The sequence below is a fragment of the Ranitomeya imitator genome, chromosome 6 (genome assembly GCF_032444005.1).
Source record: "Ranitomeya imitator isolate aRanImi1 chromosome 6, aRanImi1.pri, whole genome shotgun sequence".
Lineage (NCBI taxonomy): Eukaryota > Metazoa > Chordata > Amphibia > Anura > Dendrobatidae > Ranitomeya > Ranitomeya imitator.
In genome coordinates, this window is record NC_091287.1 from 301,212,061 (window position 1) to 301,233,239 (window position 21,179).

Genomic DNA, 21,179 nt, shown 5'->3' on the forward strand with positions numbered 1-21,179 from the left:
CGTCATCGTATGAAGATGGGAGGCGCCGGACCAGACCTGCAACGCCCATCGGACCGGACCGCACCAGAACCGCCCCTGGGTGAGTATAGTCTAAAGGTACCGTCACACTCAGCAACTTTGCAACGAGAACGACAACAATCTGTGACGTTGCAGCGTCCTGGATAGCGATCTCGTTGTGTTTGACATGCAGCAGCGATCTGGATCCCGCTGTTATATCGCTGGTCGGAGCTAGAAGTCCAGAACTTTATTTGGTCGCTAGATCGGCGTGTATCGTCATGTTTGACATCAAAAGCAACGATGCCAGCAATGTTTTTACATGGAGTGAGAACGATAAGTGAGTCGCCGTTACGTCACTGGATCGCTCCTGCATCGTTCTGGAGTTGCTGTGTTTGACGTCTCTACAGCGACGTGTGTGGTGGGTCCCCAGGAGCGCTCCATTTTGGTAATTATATATGTTACTTCTTACCATTTTTCTATATGTATAAGTGTACATGATTAAATGCACATTGGCACTTGCCGGTTCAGATTGTTTTTACCACTGATGTTATTTATGGAACTTCTGCTCTTGGTTACCCACCTTTTGTTCTGTGTCCTGGGTGTTTCACCCGCCATTATCTACTTTTAATATGTATTGTGTCTAATAAAGGTTATATGTTTTTTTACCTCATGGCCTTGTGTGAAGGTTGGTTCTTTGGTGCGTCTCTACAGCGACCTAAACAGTGACGCTCCAGCGATCTGGTTTAGGTCGGATCGTTGTCTATATCACTGCAGCGTCGCTGAGTGTTACGGTACCTTAACTGGTTTTTCTTACCTTTCAGGTTACATCAGGGGCTTAAGGTACCGTCGCACTAAGCGACGCTGCAGTGATACCGACAACGATGTCGATCGCTGCAGCATCGCTGTTTGGTCACTGGAGAGCTGTCCCACAGACAGCTCTCCAGCGACCAACGATCCCGAAGTCCCCGGGTAACCAGGGTAAACATCGGGTTACTAAGCGCAGGGCCGCGCTTAGTAACCCGATGTTTACCCTGGTTACCGTGTAAATGTAAAAAAACAAACAGTACATACTTACATTCCCGGTGTCTGGTCAGGTCCCTCGCCTTCAGCTTCCAGCACTGACTGAGCGCCGGCCGTAAAGTACAGCGGTGACATCACCGCTGTGCTGTGCTTTACGGCTGGCCGGCGCTCACCAGTCAGTGCGGGAAGCTGAAGGCGAGGGACATGACCAGACACCAGGAATGTAAGTATGTACTGTTTGTTTTTTTACATTTACAACGGTAACCAGGGTAAACATCGGGTTACTAAGCGCGGCCCTGCGCTTAGTAACCCGATGTTTACCCTGGTTACCAGTGAAGACATCGCTGAATCGGCGTCACACACGCCGATTCAGCGATGTCAGCGGGAGATCCAGCGCTGGACTTTCCCCAGCGACCAACGATCTCCCAGCAGGGGCCTGATCGTTGGTCGCTGTCACACATAACAATTTCGTTAACGATATCGTTGCTACGTCACAAAAAGCAACGATATCGTTAACGATATCGTTATGTGTGACGGTACCTTTATCTACAGCATTACAGAATACTGTAGATAAGCCCCTGATGGCGGTGGCCTTAGCGTATAGGCCTAAAATGGGGTGACAGATTCCCTTTAATATTTACAGCAGAAAAATCTGCTGCAAATACTAATGTGGAGGAAGGACAACGCTATGTAAAATGCGTGTGTAATTTTTGTTATCGCATGTGTTTTTCTCCGTCATTAAAATGAGTAAAAAGAAAAATGAAAACTGCAAGACAGGATTGACATGCTCCAGATTTGAAACGGCTTCAAATCTGCAAGGAAAAAATAAGCAACATCTGCATGAGATATCAGAAATCTCGTTCACTTTGCTCGGTGGGACAGTAAAATGCTGCGTTTTTCGCTGAAAAAAAAAAAAAACAGAAAAAATGTGACAATTACATGATGTGTGAACATATTCTAATTCTCCGCCAAGACTGATAATTCACTTTCAATTCAGTAGTATCTGCCATCTGATATCTCACTGTTGGGTGATTCGGTCTTCACCGAACACAGATTTTACCAATGAATGGAGAACTTTGAGAGTGAAATGTCCATGAAAAGAAATTTCTCTGATAAATATTACAAGGTTACTTATTTTCACATGTTCTTGATTTATGAAAAAGATTGAAGCCATGGTTACTCTTTAATTAAAGTCGAATATTAATATGAAATATTCTTTAACATATTACAACCCCTGGCAAAAATTATGGAATCACCGGCCTTGGAGGATGTTCATTCAGTTGTTTAATTTTGTAAAAAAAAAAAAGCAGATCACAGACATGGCACAAAACTACAGTCATTTCAAATGGCAACTTTCTGGCTTTAAGAAACACAAAAAAAATCAAGAACAAAAAATGTGGTAGTCAGTAATGGTTACTTTTTTTAACCAAGCATAAGAGAAAAATTATGGAATCATTCAATTCTGAGGAAAAAATTATGGAATCATGAAAAACAAGCAAACAAAAAAAACACTCCAAAACATCACTAGTATTTTGGTGCTCCTCCTCTGGCTTTTATTACAGCTTGCAGTCTCTGAGCCATGGACTTAATGAGTGTCACACATTACTCTTCATCAATGTGGCTCCAACTTTCTCTGATTGCTGTTGCCAGGTCAGCTTTGCAGGTTGGAGCCTTGTCATGGACCATTTTCTTCAACTTCCACCTAAGATTTTCAATTGGATTGAGATCCGGACTATTTGCAGGCCATGACATTGACCTTGTGTCTTTTTTTCATGGAATATTTTCACAGTTTTTGCTCCATGGCAGGGTGCCTTATCTTGAAAAATGATTTAATCATCTCCAAACATCCTTTCAATTGATGGGATAAGAAAAGTGTCCAAAATATCAACATAAACTTGTGCATTTATTGAAGATGTAATGACAGCCATCTCCCCAGTGCCTTTACCTGACATGTAGCCCCATATCATCAATGACTGTGGAAATTTGCATGTTCTCTTCAGGCAGTCATCTTTATAAATCTCATTGGAACGGCAGCAAACAAAAGTTCCAGCATCATCACCTTGCCCAATGCAGATTCGCGATTCATCACTGAATATGACTTTCATCCAGTCATCCACAGTCCACGATTGCTTTTCCTTAGCCCATTGTAACCATGTTTTTTTCTGTTCAGGTGTTAATGATGGCTTTCGTTTAGCTTTTCTGTATGTAAATTACATTTCCTTTGATCCCGGTTTCTTACAGTTCGGTCACAGACGTTGACTCCAGTTTACACCCATTCGTTCCTCATTTGTTTTGTTGTGCATTTCCCGTTTTGGAAACATATTGCTTTAAGTTTCCGGTCTTGACGCTTTGATGTCTTCCTTGGTCTATCAGTATGTTTACCTTTAACAAACTTCCCATGTTGTTTGGATTTGGTCCAGATTTTAGACACGGCTGACTGTGAGCAACCAACATCTTTTGCAACATTGCGTGATGATTTACTCTCTTAAGAGTTTGATAATCCTCTCCTTTATTTCAATTGACATCTCTCGTGTTGGAGCCATGATTCATGTCAGTCCAATTGGTGCAACAGGTGTGATCACTCCTTTTTAGATGCAGACTAACGAGCAGATCTAATTTGATGCAGGTGTTATTTTTGGGTATGAAAATTTACATGGTGATTCCATAATTTTTTCCTCAGAATTGAGTGACTCCATAACTTTTCCCCTATGCTTGGTTAAAAAAAGTAACCATTAGTTTACATTTTTTGTTCTTGATTTCTTTTAGTGTTTCCTAAAGCCAGAAAGTTGCCATTTGAAATGACTTTAGTTTTCTGCCATGTCTGTGATCTGCTTTTTTTTCTACAAAATTAAACAACTGAATGAACATCCTCCAAGGCCAGTGATTCCATAATTTTTGCCAGGTGTTGTACACCAAATTTTCAACACTTTGCCCCTGAAAAATGTGTAATTTTGTTAGGAGAAGAATACTTGAATAGTGAGTGTATTGTTCTAAACAAGTAGACTGTATATCAAGATATCTCCATTCCATTATCTACAGCACCCACACCTATTCATCTCATGAGTAATCTAATCTAACAGAAAAACATATCTAATAGACAAAACCTTACTCACGTATCATTTTTTCCAATAAAGCCCATAACAAGGACATGACTTCTGAGCATAATCGGCTCTGGACAGGGAATCCCGGCAGTGTTCAGTCTAAACATGAAACAAAGGATTCAATGGCTATAAAATAACACCATGTTATTAATATCAGAACTCTATTTTACAATATTTATAATACAGGCAGTCCCTGGGTTACAAACTAAATATGCTCTGCAGTTTTGTTCGTGGACCAAACATGTATGCAAGTTAAAACTGGACTGGGAAAACAGGATTTTTGGTTGCTTACCGTAAAATCTGTTTCTTGAAGCCTCCATTGGGGGACACAGGAACCATGGGTGTATGCTGCTGCCACTAGGAGGCTGACACTATGCAAATAAAAAAGTTAGCTCCTCCTCTGCAGTGTACACCCCACCGACTGGCATTAAACTCTTCAGTTAGTGAGAAAGCAGTAGGAGAAAGAACAAGGTTGAAAAACCATAACCACAAACTTGAGAACTGTAAACGTGAGAACAGTCAGAGAACATATAACAAAAACATTGGGAGGGAGCTGTGTCCCCCAATGGAGGCTTCAAGAAACAGATTTTACGGTAAGCAACCAAAAATCCTGTTTTCTTTATCGCCTCTCATTGGGGGACACAGGAACCATGGGACGTCCCAAAGCAGTCCCAAGGGCGGGAAAAACAGACTTCCATCAGGTCAGAGGACTCACCACTGCCGCCTGCAGGATCCTTCTGCCTAGGCTGGCGTCCGCCGATGCGTAGGTATGGACCTTGTAAAATTTGGCGAACGTGTGGATGGAAGACCAAGTTGCCGCTTTGCACAGCTGTAGGGCGGAAGCCCTGTGGTGCACCGCCCAGGAGGCGCCGACTGCCCGGGTAGAGTGAGCCTTAATCCCAGGAGGGGGCACTCTGTTCTTGACCCGGTAAGCCTCCAAGATTGCCATTCTGATCCATCGAGCAATAGTCGCTTTAGAAGCCGGCTGGCCTCTGCGCGTGCCATCAGGAATGACGAAAAAGGAATCCGTCTTCCGGAAAGTGGACGTTCTGTCCAGATAGATCCTCACAGCCCTGATAAGGTCCAGCTTGTTCAATGATCGCTCCAGAGGATGAGTCGGAGCTGGACAAAAGGAAGGTAGAACGATGTCCTCGTTGAGGTGGAAGGTGGAAACCACCTTAGGAAGAAAAGAAGGTGGGGGCCGGAAGACCACCTTGTCCTGGTGAATGACCAAAAACGGAGGACGGCAAGACAGGGCCGCCAGCTCGGAAACGCGGCGAATGGACGTGATGGCCACAAGAAAGGCTACCTTCCATGATAAAACTGATAGAGGAATCTCCCTAAGAGGTTCAAAGGGAGAAACCTTCAGAACGTCCAGTACCAGGTTTAGGTCCCATGCCTCCACAGGGGCCCTGTACGGCGGGACGGCGTGGGCTACCCCCTGAAAGAAGGTCTTAACCTGTGGCCGAGAGGCCAAGGTCTTCTGAAAGAGGATGGAAAGCGCAGAGACCTGACCCTTCAGGGAACCAAGAGCCAGGCCCGAATCCAGTCCTGCCTGAAGGAAGGCCAAAAGAGAAGGCAGGGAAAAAACCATAGGCGGAACGCGATTGGATTCGCACCACCGGAAGTAGGCCTTCCAGGTGCGGTAGTAGATCCTGGAAGACGAAGGCTTCCGAGCCTGAATCATGGTGTGAATCACCCGGTCCGAAAGGCCAGACGCTCTCAGAACCGCGGTCTCAACAGCCACGCCGTTAAACTGAGCGACCGAGAATTCGGGTGGCAGATCGGACCCTGGGACAGCAGATCGGGCCTGTCTGGAAGGCGCCAGGGAGCGTCCGCGAGAAGGTTGACGAGCTCCGCGAACGAAGCTCTCCTGGGCCAATCCGGGGCGATCAGGATGACCGGCACCCCTTCCGCTTTGATCTTCTTCAACAGTTTGGGAAGTAATGGAAGGGGTGGGAACAGGTAGGGCAGCTCGAACTGTGACCAAGGAATGGCCAGAGCATCGGCGCCCACTGCGAGAGGATCGCGGGACCTGGAGACGAACTGCGGAACCTTCCTGTTGACTCGGGACGCCGTGAGATCCACATCCGGAGTTCCCCATCGAAGACAAATCTGATGGAAGACCTCCGGATGCAAGGACCATTCCCCTGCCGCGAGGCCCTCGCGGCTGAGGAAGTCGGCGGCCCAGTTTTCCACGCCGGGGATATGCACCGCGGATATCACCGGAACCGTTGTCTCTGCCCAAAGGAGGATCTTGGATACCTCGGCAAGGGCCAAGGAGCTCCGAGTCCCCCCCTGATGGTTGACATATGCCACAGCCGTGGCGTTGTCCGTCTGGATCCGGACTGGAAGGCCCCTGAGGATCCCTTCCCAGTGGCGGAGGGACAGGAAGATGGCCCGAATTTCGAGGACGTTGATCGGCAGAGATGACTCCTGCAGCGACCAGCGGCCCTGGACCGTCAGGTGGCGAAAAACCGCACCCCAGCCGAGCAGGCTGGCGTCCGTTGTCACCACCTGCCAGTGAACCGGAAGGAAGGACCTGCCCTGGGAGATGAGAGGTGACGTCAGCCACCAGTTGAGAGACCGCCTGACCCGAACGGAGAGTTTGATCGGTCGATCCAGGGAGAAGACCGACCTGTCCCACTGAGACAGAATGGCTTGCTGAAGGGGTCGCGAATGGAATTGGGCGAAGGGAATCGCTTCCAATGTAGCTACCATCCTCCCCAGAACCTTCATGGCCGAACGGAGGGAGGGAGGTCGAGGACCCTGGAGCAAGCGTATGTCCCGACAGAGAGTGGATCTCTTGTCTGTGGGAAGGAAGACTCTGCTCTGACGAGTATCGAAAAGCATGCCCAGAAAGATGATGCGCTGAGAAGGAATAAGGCAGGACTTCTTCCGGTTTACCAGCCACCCGAAACGGGCTAAGGTGTCGAGAACAATGGACAGGCTTTCGTGGGCCTGAGCGAAGGACGGAGCCTTGATGAGGATGTCGTCGAGATATGGAAATAGGACCAAGCCTCTGACTCTCAAGATGGCCATCAGCGCCGCCATGATCTTTGTGAACACTCTTGGCGCGGTTGCGAGACCGAACGGCAGAGCGACGAACTGAAAATGATCTCGTTGCACTGCGAAGCGCAGGAAACGGTGATGTCCGGGAAATATCGGGACATGGAGGTAGGCGTCCTGGATATCTATTGAGCATAGAAACTCCTGAGCCTCCATGGAAGCAATTACTGAACGAAGGGATTCCATCCTGAAGTGTCTCAGGCGGACTCTCCTGTTCAGCAATTTGAGGTCCAGAATGGGGCGAACTTTGCCGTCTTTTTTCAGTACCACAAAAAGATTCGAGTAGAAACCCGTGAAGCGTTCTTTTTCTGGGACGGGAACGATTACCCCGGATTTGAGCAGAGAAGCGATGGCTGAGAAGAAGCCCGGAACTAGAGCGGGGTCTCTTGGAGGACGGGATTGGAAGAAACGATCCCGAGGTCGGGAAGCGAATTCTATTTTGTATCCCGAGGATACAACTTCCCTGACCCATGCATCCTCTACTGCGGAAATCCAGACGTCCCTGAAAAGGAGAAGACGGCCGCCCAATCTGGGAGTTGGGCTGGAGTCTTGCCGAGAGTCATGCCGAGGTGGTTCTTCCAGTCCTGGGCCTGGAGGATCTACCCTGGGAGAAACGAGGACGCCAGGACGGAGTGGGCCTAAAGGACACCGCCTTCTTCTCTTGACGTGCCTGTGGCCTCTGTTGCTGCTGGGAAAAGGAGTTTGACGCAGCGAAACGACGAAAAGGCCGAAAAGAACGAAACTGTCGTCTAGGAGGAGGGCGACGAGGCTTAGCCTGGGGGAGAAGAGAACTTGTACCCCCGGTGGCGTCCTTAATTATTTGGTCAAGCTGGGAACCAAAGAGGCGAGAGCCCTGGAAGGGCAGACTAGTGAGGGACTTTTTGGAGGACAAGTCCGCCTGCCAGGCCTTGAGCCAAACGGTCCGGCGGATGGCAACGGCATTGCTGGAAGCTTGAGCCGCACAAGACGCGACATCCAGGGAGGCGGAAACCAGGTATTCACCAGCGTGGGAAATCTGGTTGGCAAGTTCCGCTAGTTGCGCGGGAGGCGCCCCATCCAGGATACCTCGCCGAAGATCCTTGGCCCATTTTGAGATGGATTTTGAAGCCCAAGTGGACGCAAAAGCTGGACATAGAGCCGCTGAAGCCGCTTCAAAAGCAGATTTCGCAAAGGATTCTATAACTATCGTTAGAATCCTTCAGAGATGCTCCGCCGGACAGAGGAAGCACCGTGTTGGTGGACAGCCTGGAAACAGGGGGGTCCACCGAGGGAGAGGCCGTCCAATTGGCGGTAAGTTCTGGAGGAAAAGGATATAACACACCCAGGCGTTTTCCCCTCTGAAAACGCCTAGTGGGGTTCTCTCTCTCTCTGGACACGATTTCCTCGAACTCAGGATGAGGAGCGAAAAATTTTGAAGGTGGTTTGGCCCGTCTAAACGAAACCGCCTGATCTGCAGGTTCCGTAGAGGGATCCTTGATGCCACATGTTTGGTTTATTGCCCCAATGAGGTTCTGGACCGTCTCACTCATGGTGGCGATTTGGCTAGGATCCAGCTCCGAAGTATCCTCCGAAGGCGCATCAGATAATGCCTCGCCTGACTCGGGGGAGGAGGATCGGTGGGACACCAACCGCGGGGGAGGGCCGAGCGGCGAGATGGAGCGCGAAGAGGACTCAGAACGACGTTCCTGTCTGGACCTTTTGTGGCTTATCAAGGAGAGCTCTGGCGGCGGTTCCTGTGACCCGCTGGCTACGGCCGGGGTCTGCAGGGGTAACCGATCCAGCGCGGACACCAGGGTTTGAGATACCCGTGTTAAATCGGCCACCGATTGTGACAGAGAGGCGGCCCATCCTGGGATGGGGGGGATCACTCTCGGGCGGAACAGCCGGGGGATCCTGGGCGGTGGGAACAATCGGGTTGCTGCAGGACTGACACAGCGGGGAGGACTGACCTGAGGGAAGTTTGCTGTTACAGGACGAACAAGCAAAGTACGTGACTAAGGCAGAAGAAGAAGTAGGGGGGCGAGAGCGGCCCCCTTTAGAGGTAGACATTTTGAGAGGTCCTCTGAAGATGCCAGTGGGTTAGGGGACAGTGGGGCAGAGGGGGGTGTCAGTCTGCAGTGCAGCTACTCACGGACCCGTCCTGGAAGATGTCCCACTTGCCGGAGGAGAACTCCTGCCCTGAGGTGCTGGATTCTGTGCAGATCTTGTGCCCACGGAGGATGCAGTGGCGAAGGTGTGGGGCGCGCTGCGTGAGCTCCTGCAGCTAAGAAGCGGTGAGCACACACAGACGCTGTCCCTGGAGGAAGGGGGCGGAGCCAGACAGGGGGGCGCCGATGAGCAGGCACAGTATGTCGGGCGGGAAAAAAGCCCGACCGATGAAGAAGGAAGTGGGCGGAGCGCTGCACCGGAAGTAGGCCCCGGGAAAAGCCGGGGCCTAAATTAGAAGCCGGTGCCCGCTGAGAAGAACCCCCGCGGCGCAGACACTGCCCGGCAGAGCGGCGCTGAAGCCGCCGCATGAAAGAGGGAGAGCGCTGCCGCCAGAAAAGAGTCGCCGGAGTAGGCCCCGGAAAAGCCGAGGCCTAAATTTGGAGCCGGTGACCGGAGAGAAGATCCCCGCGGCGCAGACGCTGCCCGGCAGAGGGAGCGCTGCCGCCGGTGAAGAATCGCCGGAGTAGGCCCCAGCTGGCTGTGGAGGTGAGCGCCGCCGGAGAGGCCGCCGCATAGAACGCTGAGGGGGGGGAACGCTGAGGGCAGCTGGTACGCCGCAAGTAGGCCCCGGGAATGGCCGGGGCCTAAATTAGGAGCCAGCGACCGCTGAAGGAAAACTGCAGGCAGGAGTGTGCCGCAAGCAGGCCCCGGGAGGCCGGGGCCTGAAGGAAGAACGGCGACCGCTGGAGGAACGCGGTGGGGCATGGAAAGGTAGCCACCGCGCAGGGAACGGGGAAAGTGCTGCAAATGCAGCGATGATCCGCGCTGAGTCCTGGGAACCCCTTTAGAAATACTCACCTAGTAAAATCCCCCGTCGTCTGCTACTAACCTTGAGAAGGTATCAGACGTCCATAGGAGCTGCTGATGGACGTCCTCGTCTCCTCCGACCGACAGGCTCTGGTGGGCGAGTGGGTGGGGGACGGGCCAGGACCGGACTTCTGAGCACGCTTGTGTGCCAGGCTCTTGGTCCTGCTGAGGGATCTATGAGGATACGGGGTGGCAGTACATGCCGTACTCATAGTCCGCTTGAGGGACTACAGGTGTGACTGCTCACCCTGTATCCCATCCGGAAAAAACCTGAAAAGAAACAACGCACATTGAGGTAGATAAGGGTCTAAAGAAAGACCCGTGTCCACCTCCTACTGACACTAAGCTAAACTGAAGAGTTTAATGCCAGTCGGTGGGGTGTACACTGCAGAGGAGGAGCTAACTTTTTTATTTGCATAGTGTCAGCCTCCTAGTGGCAGCAGCATACACCCATGGTTCCTGTGTCCCCCAATGAGAGGCGATAAAGAAAACAAAAAAACAAAAACAAAAACACATACTCACCTGGCTGCTCCTGCATCTTCGCTGCTTGACATCCGGACCTCTTTCTGTCACGCACTGCATCACCGTCCTGTTTACCAGGACTTTCGGCAGCATCCAGGCCTCAGAGGTTACTGTGTGTCATAAGGTTACAAAGACAACACGACCTTATGACACGCAAAGAGCTTCAGCCAGGACGCAGCCAGGAGTCCTGGTCTATAGTGAAGAGGCTGGAAATCCAGCATGACACAAAGTAAAGAGCCAGTCAACATTGCACCTTTATGATTCGCAGAAACCTACGATGCCTGGATGCAGCCGGAAGACTTGTAGATGAGGCTTGTAAAGGTGGATAGAAGAGGGCCAGACAAACATTAGGGGTTTATTTAACAAACATTTCTTTGTTGCTGCTTGTCCTCCGGTCATCTTCTTGCTGTTGTTGGAATTAAGAGGGCCAGAGAGATGAGGGCTCTTTCGGTTATTATCACAGTCGTGTTCTCTTCTTTCCGTTAATGGACTCGTTTCATCTCTGCCTTCTTCACTACAGACCAAGACTTCCAGCCACCTGCAGGTGTAGACCATGAGACTTTATGAAGTGCAGCGAGGTCCAGCCTGGATACAGCCAGAAGTCCTGGTCTAGTGAAGAGGCAGGAGATGAAGTGAACAATGGTGGAAAGTATCAGTTGGCAGCCAGAGACTATATTGTTTCTTTTTCCCCCAAGTCACATGTTTGTAAGTCAGGGACTGCTTGTATATAAAAAAAAGAAAATAAAAAGTCAGATGTATATCTATATGTATTGACCAATGTTCACCAATGGTGGCCCAAGGGAACAAATCCACACAGCTCATGTAACATATTACACTGTAAATAAAGTACAAATTCAATAATTTACCGGATTAAATTCCTCATTTCTTTTTCTGCCCATGTCTTTACCATTTTTCGAGGGTTTCCTTTGCAATAGCCATGTCGAAACCTTAAAAGGAAATGTATATAAATACAGGAAGAATTTGTGAAGAGGACATTATTAAGTAACAAATGCATATATGAAACATAAAATAAATACATTAAATATGATGCCTAAATCTCTACAGTGTGAAATCTGCACAGGCTTTATAACTAGTTTAAAGGGAACCTGTCACCCCCCCAGGCGTTTGTAGCTAAAAGAGCCACCTTGTGCACCACTAATGCTGCATTCTGACAAGGTGGTTCTTTTAGTTCGGGTCCCTGGCACTGCTGAATCGTTTTTGAAATTTGTCCCTCATACCTTGAAATCGCCACGGGGGCAGGTCTTTCCCCCTGATCCAGACACCTCACAGCCGTCACTCATGGCATCTGCATGCCGGGCGCCACCTCCTCTTCCTTCATTAGTGTTCCCGGCGCCTGCACGGTTTTTTTTTTGTTTTGTTTGTTTGTTTGTTTGTTTTTTTAAATCTGGGAATGCGCAGTTGCGCTGCCCTTCGAACTTACAGCGCAGGCACCGGGGACGCTGATAAAGGAAGAGGAGGCAGCGCCCAGAGGCCATGATTAACGGCTGTGGTGCGTCTGGATTAGGGGGGAAAGACCTGTCCCCTTGGCGATTTCAAGGTATGAGGGACAAATTTCAAAAAAGGTTATTGCAGCAGTGCCAGGGACCCAAACTATAAGAGCCACCTTGTCAGAATGCAGCATTAGTGCTGAACAAGGTTGCTCTTTTAGTTACAAATGCCCGAGGGGGAGTGACAGGTTCCCTTTAACTGGTATATGATTTTAAATGTAATATATATTAACTAAAGTAACAGTATCATGGGTAACCCAGCAGATTTAAAGGGGTCCTCCGGTCCAAACTGATAAGTCTGCAGTCACTGACAGCAAATAACAAAAGACTGACCGTCACATCCAAACAAACAGGTCTGAACAGGTGCTTACCTAGAGTCGCCAACTCGTATACATTCAAACAAAAAGAAGCACAGTTACACATACTCTCGTCCAATGGGCGTGGCCACGCTCCATACACTTGCAGGCAGTAGGCGTGGCCGACTAGAGGGCACAGCCTAACTACACACAAGTTTATGGAGAGCGAATCCGCGCCCACTGTCAGGGAGTATACCTCCGACCCCGACTCAGAAACCGGCGAATCACAAGTATTGTTCATAAACACAAAACGTCAAATTGTGACATCCAAATTAATTTTTCAGTGCAACATGCAAGTGACAGATATTCTTAATTAATCATGGGTGTCTGCTCAAACATGTCTACTTCATCCAGACTGGTAAGAGAATCATCGTTCTTGATCAACCAGGGCTGTATTTGCCATTTGTGCTGTATTTGCCATTTGATGCTCATAGGACCCAGATCGTACCTGTGGAACTCCAGCTTTGGCTTATTTTAGTTTGTTCTAAAGCAGTCATAAAATTATGATAAAAGGGACAATTTGTATATATCTATATAATTGTCTATAGGTCTGTTTGTAACCGAAATCCCACGTCGCTGATTGATTGAGGCCTGCCGGGTGCGACCAATCAGCATTCATAAATAAACTACATACATATACTAGAACGAGAATAACATAGATGACAGTGTGTGAGGGAGAGAATAACATGGAGGTCAGTCTGTGAAGGAGAGAATAACATGGAGGACAGTCTGTGAGGGCGAGAATAACATGAAGGACAGTCTGTGAGGGAGAGTAACGTGGAGGAAAGTGTGTGAGAGAGAAAATAACATGGAGGACAGTGTGTGAGGGAGAGAATAACATGGAGGACAGTGTGTGAGGGAGAGTAACGTGGAGGAAAGTGTGTGAGAGAGAAAATAACATGGAGGACAGTGTGTGAGGGAGCCAATAACATGGAGGACAGACTGTGAGGGCAAGAATAACATGGAGGACAGTCTGTGAGAGAATAACATGAAGGACAGTCTGTGAGGCAGAGAATAACATGGAGGTCAGTCTGTGAAGGAGAGAATAACATGGAGGACAGTCTGTGAGGGCGAGAATAACATGGGAGGTCAGTTTGCGAGGGAGAAAATAACATGGGAGGTCAGTCTGTGAGGGCGAGAATAACATGAAGGACAGTCTGTGAGGGAGAGTAACGTGGAGGAAAGTGTGTGAGAAAATAACATGGAGGACAGTGTGTGAGGGAGCCAATAACATGGAGGACAGACTGTGAGGGCAAGAATAACATGGAGGACAGTCTGTGAGAGAATAACATGGAGAACAGTGTGTAAGGGAGAGAATAAAACTTTTCCCCATTTTTAAGTTTATCATATGGTAAAATAAATGGTGGCTTTGAAAGGTGTCTTTGAAAACTATAAGTCATCCTGTAGAAAACAAGCAGTCATACAGCGATAGATGACTAATAAAGTTTTGACTCTTAAAATAAAGACAGGAGAAAAACAATGGCAGTGTGTCCAATGGGTTAAAACAAATGTAAGCACCAATGTTTACATGAATACTATATGGTGGCCCGATCGCATCGGGTATCTACTATATAATCGTTTCATTCTGTCTGTCTATAACAGAAATCCCGCGTCGCTGATTGGTCTCACCAGCTGCCCGCGACTAATCAGCGACAGGCACAGTCCAGCCACGAATTGGCGAGGGATTTGAACCACGCTTTGCTAATTGGTCGCGCCCGGCTGGCCACGACCAATCAGCAATATTGGCTAGAGATTTATACCCCGCTGCGCTGATAGGTCGTGGCTGGCTGGGCGTGACCAATCAGTGATATTGTCGCGGGATTTAAACACCGCTTCACTGATAATGTATATATTTTACCCGAAAAATCCTGTGTATTCATTGCATTATTCTTAAATCTTCATAAATAAACTGCACATACATATTCTAGAATACCCAATGCGTTAGAATCGGGCCACCATCTCGTTTGTTAATAATGATCTTACCTAAATTCTCCACTAACGTATTTATCACGATCCTTAAACATTAGAATTGAGGTTTTATAAATCTTAATGGCCCGGCTTTCTCCATCGGCGGTGCTAGCATGGTAGACATTTGCCTAAAATGATATCCAAGTAAAACAATGGTATACTGTAAATAATAGAAAACAAGGGTTGAAACCAAGAAATTTAATTACAAGTCTTATCTTTTTAAACAGGTACAATTGCAAAGTTCTTGTAAAAACAAGTTTAGCTTTATTAAATATCCTCTGTGTTCTCAAGAATGGAAGGATTTTTAATTCTATAGTTTACTGCTTGTTGCCAAGTTAACTGGCTACCTCAGAGGAGGCCGGATTCCTAGGCAAGGAGCATGCCCTTTGCTATGTCAGATCACTGGCCCCTACGCTTCTCTTTTACAACAGAACAAAGCAGCCTCTACTTGCATCGTCAGAGGAAGAAGTTCAAGCTCGCGTTTCAGCCATGCAGCCAGAATGAACTGTCAATTTTCAGGAGCACACCGCCTCCACAATACAGAGAGCTGGGAGGAGTGGCGCACTCCTAAACATATGAGCTTGAGACAATCCCTTTAAATCCACCATATTTAAGGAGCTGCTGCCTTTCAGAAAACTGTACCCATTGCTGAATCCATGGCTCTGTTCCCTGTGTACATTTTTGGCTGCGGTGCTGACTTTTCATTGACAGTGCAGCAGACAATAGGCATTGCAGGCCTGCTCGTGTAGACAGGGTGCCCCCTATTAGAGATGTTGAGCTCACCGATTGGCTGAGAAGTCGGCACTGCAGCCAATAAGGCTAAGTTCACATTAGCGTTGCGCCGCTGTTGCGTCGGCGACGCAGCGGCGACGCGCCCCTATGTTTAACATAGGGGACGCGTGCGTCTTTTTGTTTGCGTTTTTCGCCGTGTGCGTCGTTTCCGACACTGGCGTCGGACGCACGAAAACGCTACAAGTTGCATTTTCTGTGCGTCCGATTTTGGTCAAAAACGACGCACGCGTCGCAAAACGCGCGCGTTTTTGCGCGCGTTTGCGCGCGTTTTTCGATGCGTCGCGTCGCCGACGCAGGGCGGCGCAACGCTAGTGTGAACGTACCCTAACAAACAACGGGAGTAGTCCTCTTAGGGAAGATGAACCTGTGATTGTTTCATTGCTTATACATTTAGTGAAAAGCTTTGTCTCCATTGTGTGCCACAATGACAGCAAAGGGGTCTTTAACCCCTATCTGACCTTGCACGGGATAGTACGTCCAAGGTCAGATCCCCTGCTTCGATGCAGGGCTCCGCGGTGAGCCCGCATCAAAGCCGGGACATGTCAGCTGTTTTGAACAGCTGACATGTGCCCGTAATAGGCGCGGGCAGAATCGCGATCTGCCCGCACCTAATAACTAGTTAAATGCCGCTGTCAAACGCAGACAGCGGCATTTAACTACCGCTTCCGGCCGGGCGGCCGGAAATGACATCATCGCCGACCCCCGTCACATGATCTGGGGTCGGCGATGCGTCTCCATTGTAACCATAGAGGTCCTTGAGACCTCTATGGTTACTGATCGCCGGTGGCTGTGAGCGTCACCCTGTGGTCGGCGCTCACAGCACACCTCCATTTCTGCTACATAGCAGCGATCAGCAGATCGCTGCTATGTAGCAGAGGCGATCGAGTTGTGCCTGCTTCTAGCCTCCCATGGAGGCTATTGAAGCATGGCAAAAGTATAAAAAAAAAAAAAGTTGAAAAAAATGTTAATAAAAAAAAAATAAGTTTAAATCACCCCCATTTCGCCCCAATCAAAATAAATCAATAAAAAAAAAAATCAAATCTACACATTTGGTATCGCCGCGCTCAGAATCGCCCAATCTATCAATTAAAAAAAGCATTAACCTGATCGCTAAACAGCGTAGCGGGAAAAAAATTCGAAACACCAGAATTACTTTTTTTGGTCGCCGCGACATTGCATTAAAATGCAAGAACGGGCGATCAAAAGAACGTATCTGCACCAAAATGCTATCATTAAAAACGTCATCTCGGCACGCAAAAAATAAGTCCTCAACAGACCCCAGATCACGAAAAATGGAGACGCTACGAGTATCGGAAAATGGCGCAATTTTTTTTTTTTTTTTTTAGCAAAGTTTGGAATTTTTTTTCACCACTTAGATAAAAAATAACCTAGTCATGTTAGGTGTCTACGAACTCGTACTGACCTGGAGAATCATAATGTCAAGTCAGTTTTAGCATTTAGTGAACCTAGCAAAAAAGCCAAACAAAAATCAAGTGTGGGACTGCACTTTTTTTGCAATTTCACCGCACTTGGAATTTTTTTCCCGTTTTCTAGTACACGACATGCTAAAACCAATGATGTCGTTCAAAAGTACAACTCGTCCCGCAAAAAATAAGCCCTCACATGGCCAAATTGACGAAAAAATAAAAAAGTTATGGCTCTGGGAAGGAGGGGAGTGAAAAACGAACACGGAAAAACGAAAAATCCCACGGTCATGAAGGGGTTAAAGGAAATCTGTCACCTAATTTTGGCCCTACAAGCTGCGGCCACCGCCATCAGGGGCTTATCTTATTCTGTAATGCTGTAGATCTGAAAGATAAGAAAAACAAGCTAGATTATAATCACCTGGGGGGTGGGGGGGGTGTGCAACGCCTCCCATCTTCATGCGATGACGTCCTCTTTGCTTCCTCTCGCGGCTCCTGCGCAGGCGTATTGATTTGCCCTGTTGAGGGCAGCGCAAAGTACTACAGTGCGCAGGCACCGGGCTTCTCGGACCTTTCCTGGTGCCTGTGCACTGCAGTACTTCACGTTGTCCTCAACAGGGCAAATCAGTACGCCTGCGCAGGAGCTGCGGCAGGAGCAAGGAGGATGAAGTCATCGCATGAAGATGGGAGGCGTTGGGGCGACCCCAACCCTCGCCCCCCCCCCCCCCCCCAAGTGAGTATAATAACTTGTTTTACCTATCTTTCAGGATACTTCAGAATGCTGTACATAAGCCCCTGATGACGTTGGCCGAAGCTTATATACGAAAAAGTAGGTGACAGATTCCCTTTAAATGAAACAGAAGAACAAAAAAAAAAAAAATAGAAAAACAAAATCATCAACAGTCATCGCAATTACCGTATATGCTCGAGTATTAGCCGAGATTTTCAGCCCAAATTTTTGGGCTGAAAGTGCCCCTCTCGGCTTATACTCGAGTCAAGGTGGGTGGCAGGGTCTGCGGGTGAGGGGGTGAGGGCGCTGAGGCATACTTACCTGCTTCCAGCGATCCTAACGCTCCCCGCCTGTCCCACGGTCTTCGGTGCTGCAGTTCTTCCACTGTTCAGCGGTCACGTGGGACCACTCATTAGAGAAATGAATATGGACTCCACTCCCATAGGGGTGGAGCCACATAGTCATTTCTCTAATCAGCAGTAACGGTGACCGCTGATAGAGGAAGAAGCTGCAGCACCGAAGACAGCTGTCCGGGAGAAGGAGCCGGATGCCGGGACCAGGTAAGTATAGCATATTTACCTGTCCCCGTTCCAGCCACCGGGCGCCGCTCCATCTTCCCGGCGTCTATCCGCTCTGACTGTGCAAGTCAGAGGGCGCGATGACGCATATAGTGTGCGCGGCGCCCTCTGCCTGATCAGTCAAAGCGGAGAGACGCCGGGACCGGACGCTGGGAGCTGCAAGCAAGAGAGGTGAGCATGGCTTTTTTTTTTTTTACTGCAGCAGCAGCGGCACAGATTTATGTGGAGCATCTATGGGGAAATATGAACGGTGCAGAGCACTATATGGCACAGCTATGGGGAAATATGAACGGTGCAGAGCACTATATGGGGCACAGCTATGGGGAAATATGAACGGTGCAGAGCACTATATGGCACAGCTATGGGGAAATATGAACGGTGCAGAGCACTATATGGGGAGCATCTATGGGGAAAACAGGATTTTTGGTTGCTTACCGTAAAATCTGTTTCTCGGAGCCTTCATTGGGGGACACAGGAACCATGGGTGTATGCTGCTGCCACTAGGAGGCTGACACTATGCAAATAAAAAAGTTAGCTCCTCCTCTGCAGTATACACCCTACCGACAGGAAGTAGGATATTCAGTTAGTGAGAAAGCAGTAGGAGAAGTAACGTGTAAAAGAGAAGGAATAATAATAATATAATAATAATAAACTTTATCTACATAGCGCCAACAAATTCCACGGCGCTCCATAGATTAACAGTTTCAAACACTCAAAGAGTGTTCAAATAACTCAAACGTATACAGTAAACAGAGCTGTTCAACTTGGGAGGGTGCTGTGTCCCCCAATGAAGGCTCCGAGAAACAGATTTTACGGTAAGCAACCAAAAATCCTGTTTTCTCTATCGCCTTTCATTGGGGGACACAGGAACCATGGGACGTCCCAAAGCAGTCCCTGGGGTGGGAAAAACATACTTCCATCAGGTCCGAGGACTCAGCACTGCCGCCTGCAGGATCCTTCTGCCCAGGCTGGAGTCTGCCGTAGTTCGGCGAAAATATGTGGATGGAAGACCAGGTTGCCGCTTTGCAAAGCCGTCGGCGAAAGCCCTGTGACGTACCGCACTGGAAGCGCCGACTGCCGGGGTAGAGTGAGCCTTTATCTCAGGAGGGGGCACTCTGTTCTAGACCCGGTAAGCTTCCAAAATTGCCATTCTAATCGAGCGAGCAATAGTCGCCTTGGAAGCCGGCAGGCCTCTACGCATGCCATCAGGGATGGCGAACAGAGAATCCATCTTTCGGAAAGCGGCCGTGCTAGCCAGGGAGAAACTCACTGCCCTGACGAGGTCCAGCCTGTTCCACTATCGCTCCAGAGGATGATTCGGAGCTGGACAAAGGAAGGTAGAACGATGTCCTCGTTGAGGTGGAAAGATGAAAACCACCTCGGAAAGGAAGGAAGGCGGAGGCCTGGGACCACCTTGTCCTTGTGGAAAATCAAGAAAGGAGGTCGGCAAGAAATGGCCGCCAACTCAAAAACGCGGCGGATCGAAGCGATGGACCTGAGGAAAGCCACCTTCCGAGATAGGGAGTTTTTCCCTGTCAGTTCTGAGAGGCTCAAAGGGGAAACCCCTAAGAACAACCAACACAACCTTTAAATCCCATGAATCCACAGAGGCCCTGTACGGAGGGACAGCGTGGGCTACTCCTTGAAGGAAGGTCTTAACCTGTGGCTGAGAAGATAACGTCTTCTTAAAGGGAAGAAGAGCGCAGGAACCTGGCCCTTTAGGGAATTGAGAGCGAAGCCCGAATCCAGTCCTGCCTGAAGGAAAACCAAATGGAAGGCAGGGAAAAGGACATAGGTGAAAAGCGGGTGGGCTCGCATGAACGAAAGTCTTCCAGGTACGATAGTAGAACCTGGAAGACAACGAAGGCTTCCTAGCCTGGATTGTAGTGTGACTCATCCGGGTCGAAAGGCCGGACGCTCTTATAACTGTGGAGTCCACAGCCAAGCCGTAAACTGAGCGACCGATAATTCGGGTGGCAAATCAGACCCTGGAGGCCAAAGCGTAGACGCCCACGCGGGAGGATCGCGAGATCTGGAGACGAACCAAAGGAACCTTCCTGTTCCTTCGGGACGCAGAGAGGTCCACGTCCGGAGTCCCCCATCGAAGACAAATCTGATGGAAGACCTCCTGATGCAAGGACCATAACCCTGCCGCGAGACCCTCGCAGCTGCGGAAGTCGGCGGCCCAATTGTCCATGCCGGGGATATGCACCGTGGATATCACCAGAACCATTGCCTCTGCCCAGAGGAGGATCTTGGATACCTCGGCCAAGGAGCTCCGAGTCCCCCCTTTATGGTTGACATATGCCACCGCCATGGCATTGTAGACCCCTGAGAATCCTTCCCTAGTGACGCGGGAAGAGAAAGATGGCCCGAAGCTCGAGGACGTTGATCAGCGGAAGAGGCTCCTGCGCCGACCAACGACCCCAAGCAGTCAGATGGCGAAACACAGCGCCCCAGCCAAGCAGGCTGGCATCCGTCGTCACCACCTGCCAAAGAACTGGAAGGAAGGACATGCCCTGGGAGATGAGAGGTGACGTCAGCCACCAGCTGAGGGACCCTTGACTCGGGAAGAGAGTCGGATAGGACGATCCAGGGACAAGACAGCCCTGTCCCACTGTGACAGAATGGCCTGCTAAAGAGGTTGAGGGTGAAATTGGGCAAAGGGGATTGCTTCGAATGTCACTACCATCCTGCCCAGAAACTTCATGGGCGATCAGAAGAAGGGAAGCAGAGGACCCTAAGCAAGGGTACATCCCGACGGAGGATGGATCTCTTGTCCTCGGGAAGGAAGACTTTGGTCTGACAAGTGTCGAAGAGCATGCCCCGAAAAACGAGGTGCTGGGAAGCAACAAGACAGGATTTCTTCTTGTTGACAAGCCACCCGAAGCGGACTAGGGTGTAGAGGACGATGGACAGGCTCTGGTGAGTCTGAGAAAAAGGGGGACGGAGCCTAGAAGAGGATGTCGCCGAGGTACAGAAAAAAATAATAAGCCCCTGACCATCAAGATGGCTATCAGCGCTGCCATGGTCTTCGTGCAAACCCTGGAAGCGGTTGCGAGAACGAACGGCAGGGTGAAGAACTGAAAATGGTCCTGG

At 49.2% G+C, this 21,179-nt stretch overlaps 1 protein-coding gene across 2 annotated transcripts in view; it reads right to left on the reverse strand.

Annotated features, from left to right (window-relative positions):
* Positions 1–21,179, reverse strand: part of RIOK1 (RIO kinase 1) — an 87,031-nt gene that overhangs the window by 25,480 nt on the left and 40,372 nt on the right. For both annotated transcript variants that reach the window (XM_069730695.1, XM_069730696.1), the window contains exons 7-9: positions 14,572–14,684; positions 11,591–11,671; positions 4,131–4,217 (exon numbers count right to left, since the gene is read on the reverse strand). In XM_069730695.1, the coding sequence (XP_069586796.1) occupies positions 4,131–4,217; positions 11,591–11,671; positions 14,572–14,684 (281 nt within the window). The remainder of the gene's footprint in view (positions 1–4,130; positions 4,218–11,590; positions 11,672–14,571; positions 14,685–21,179) is intronic.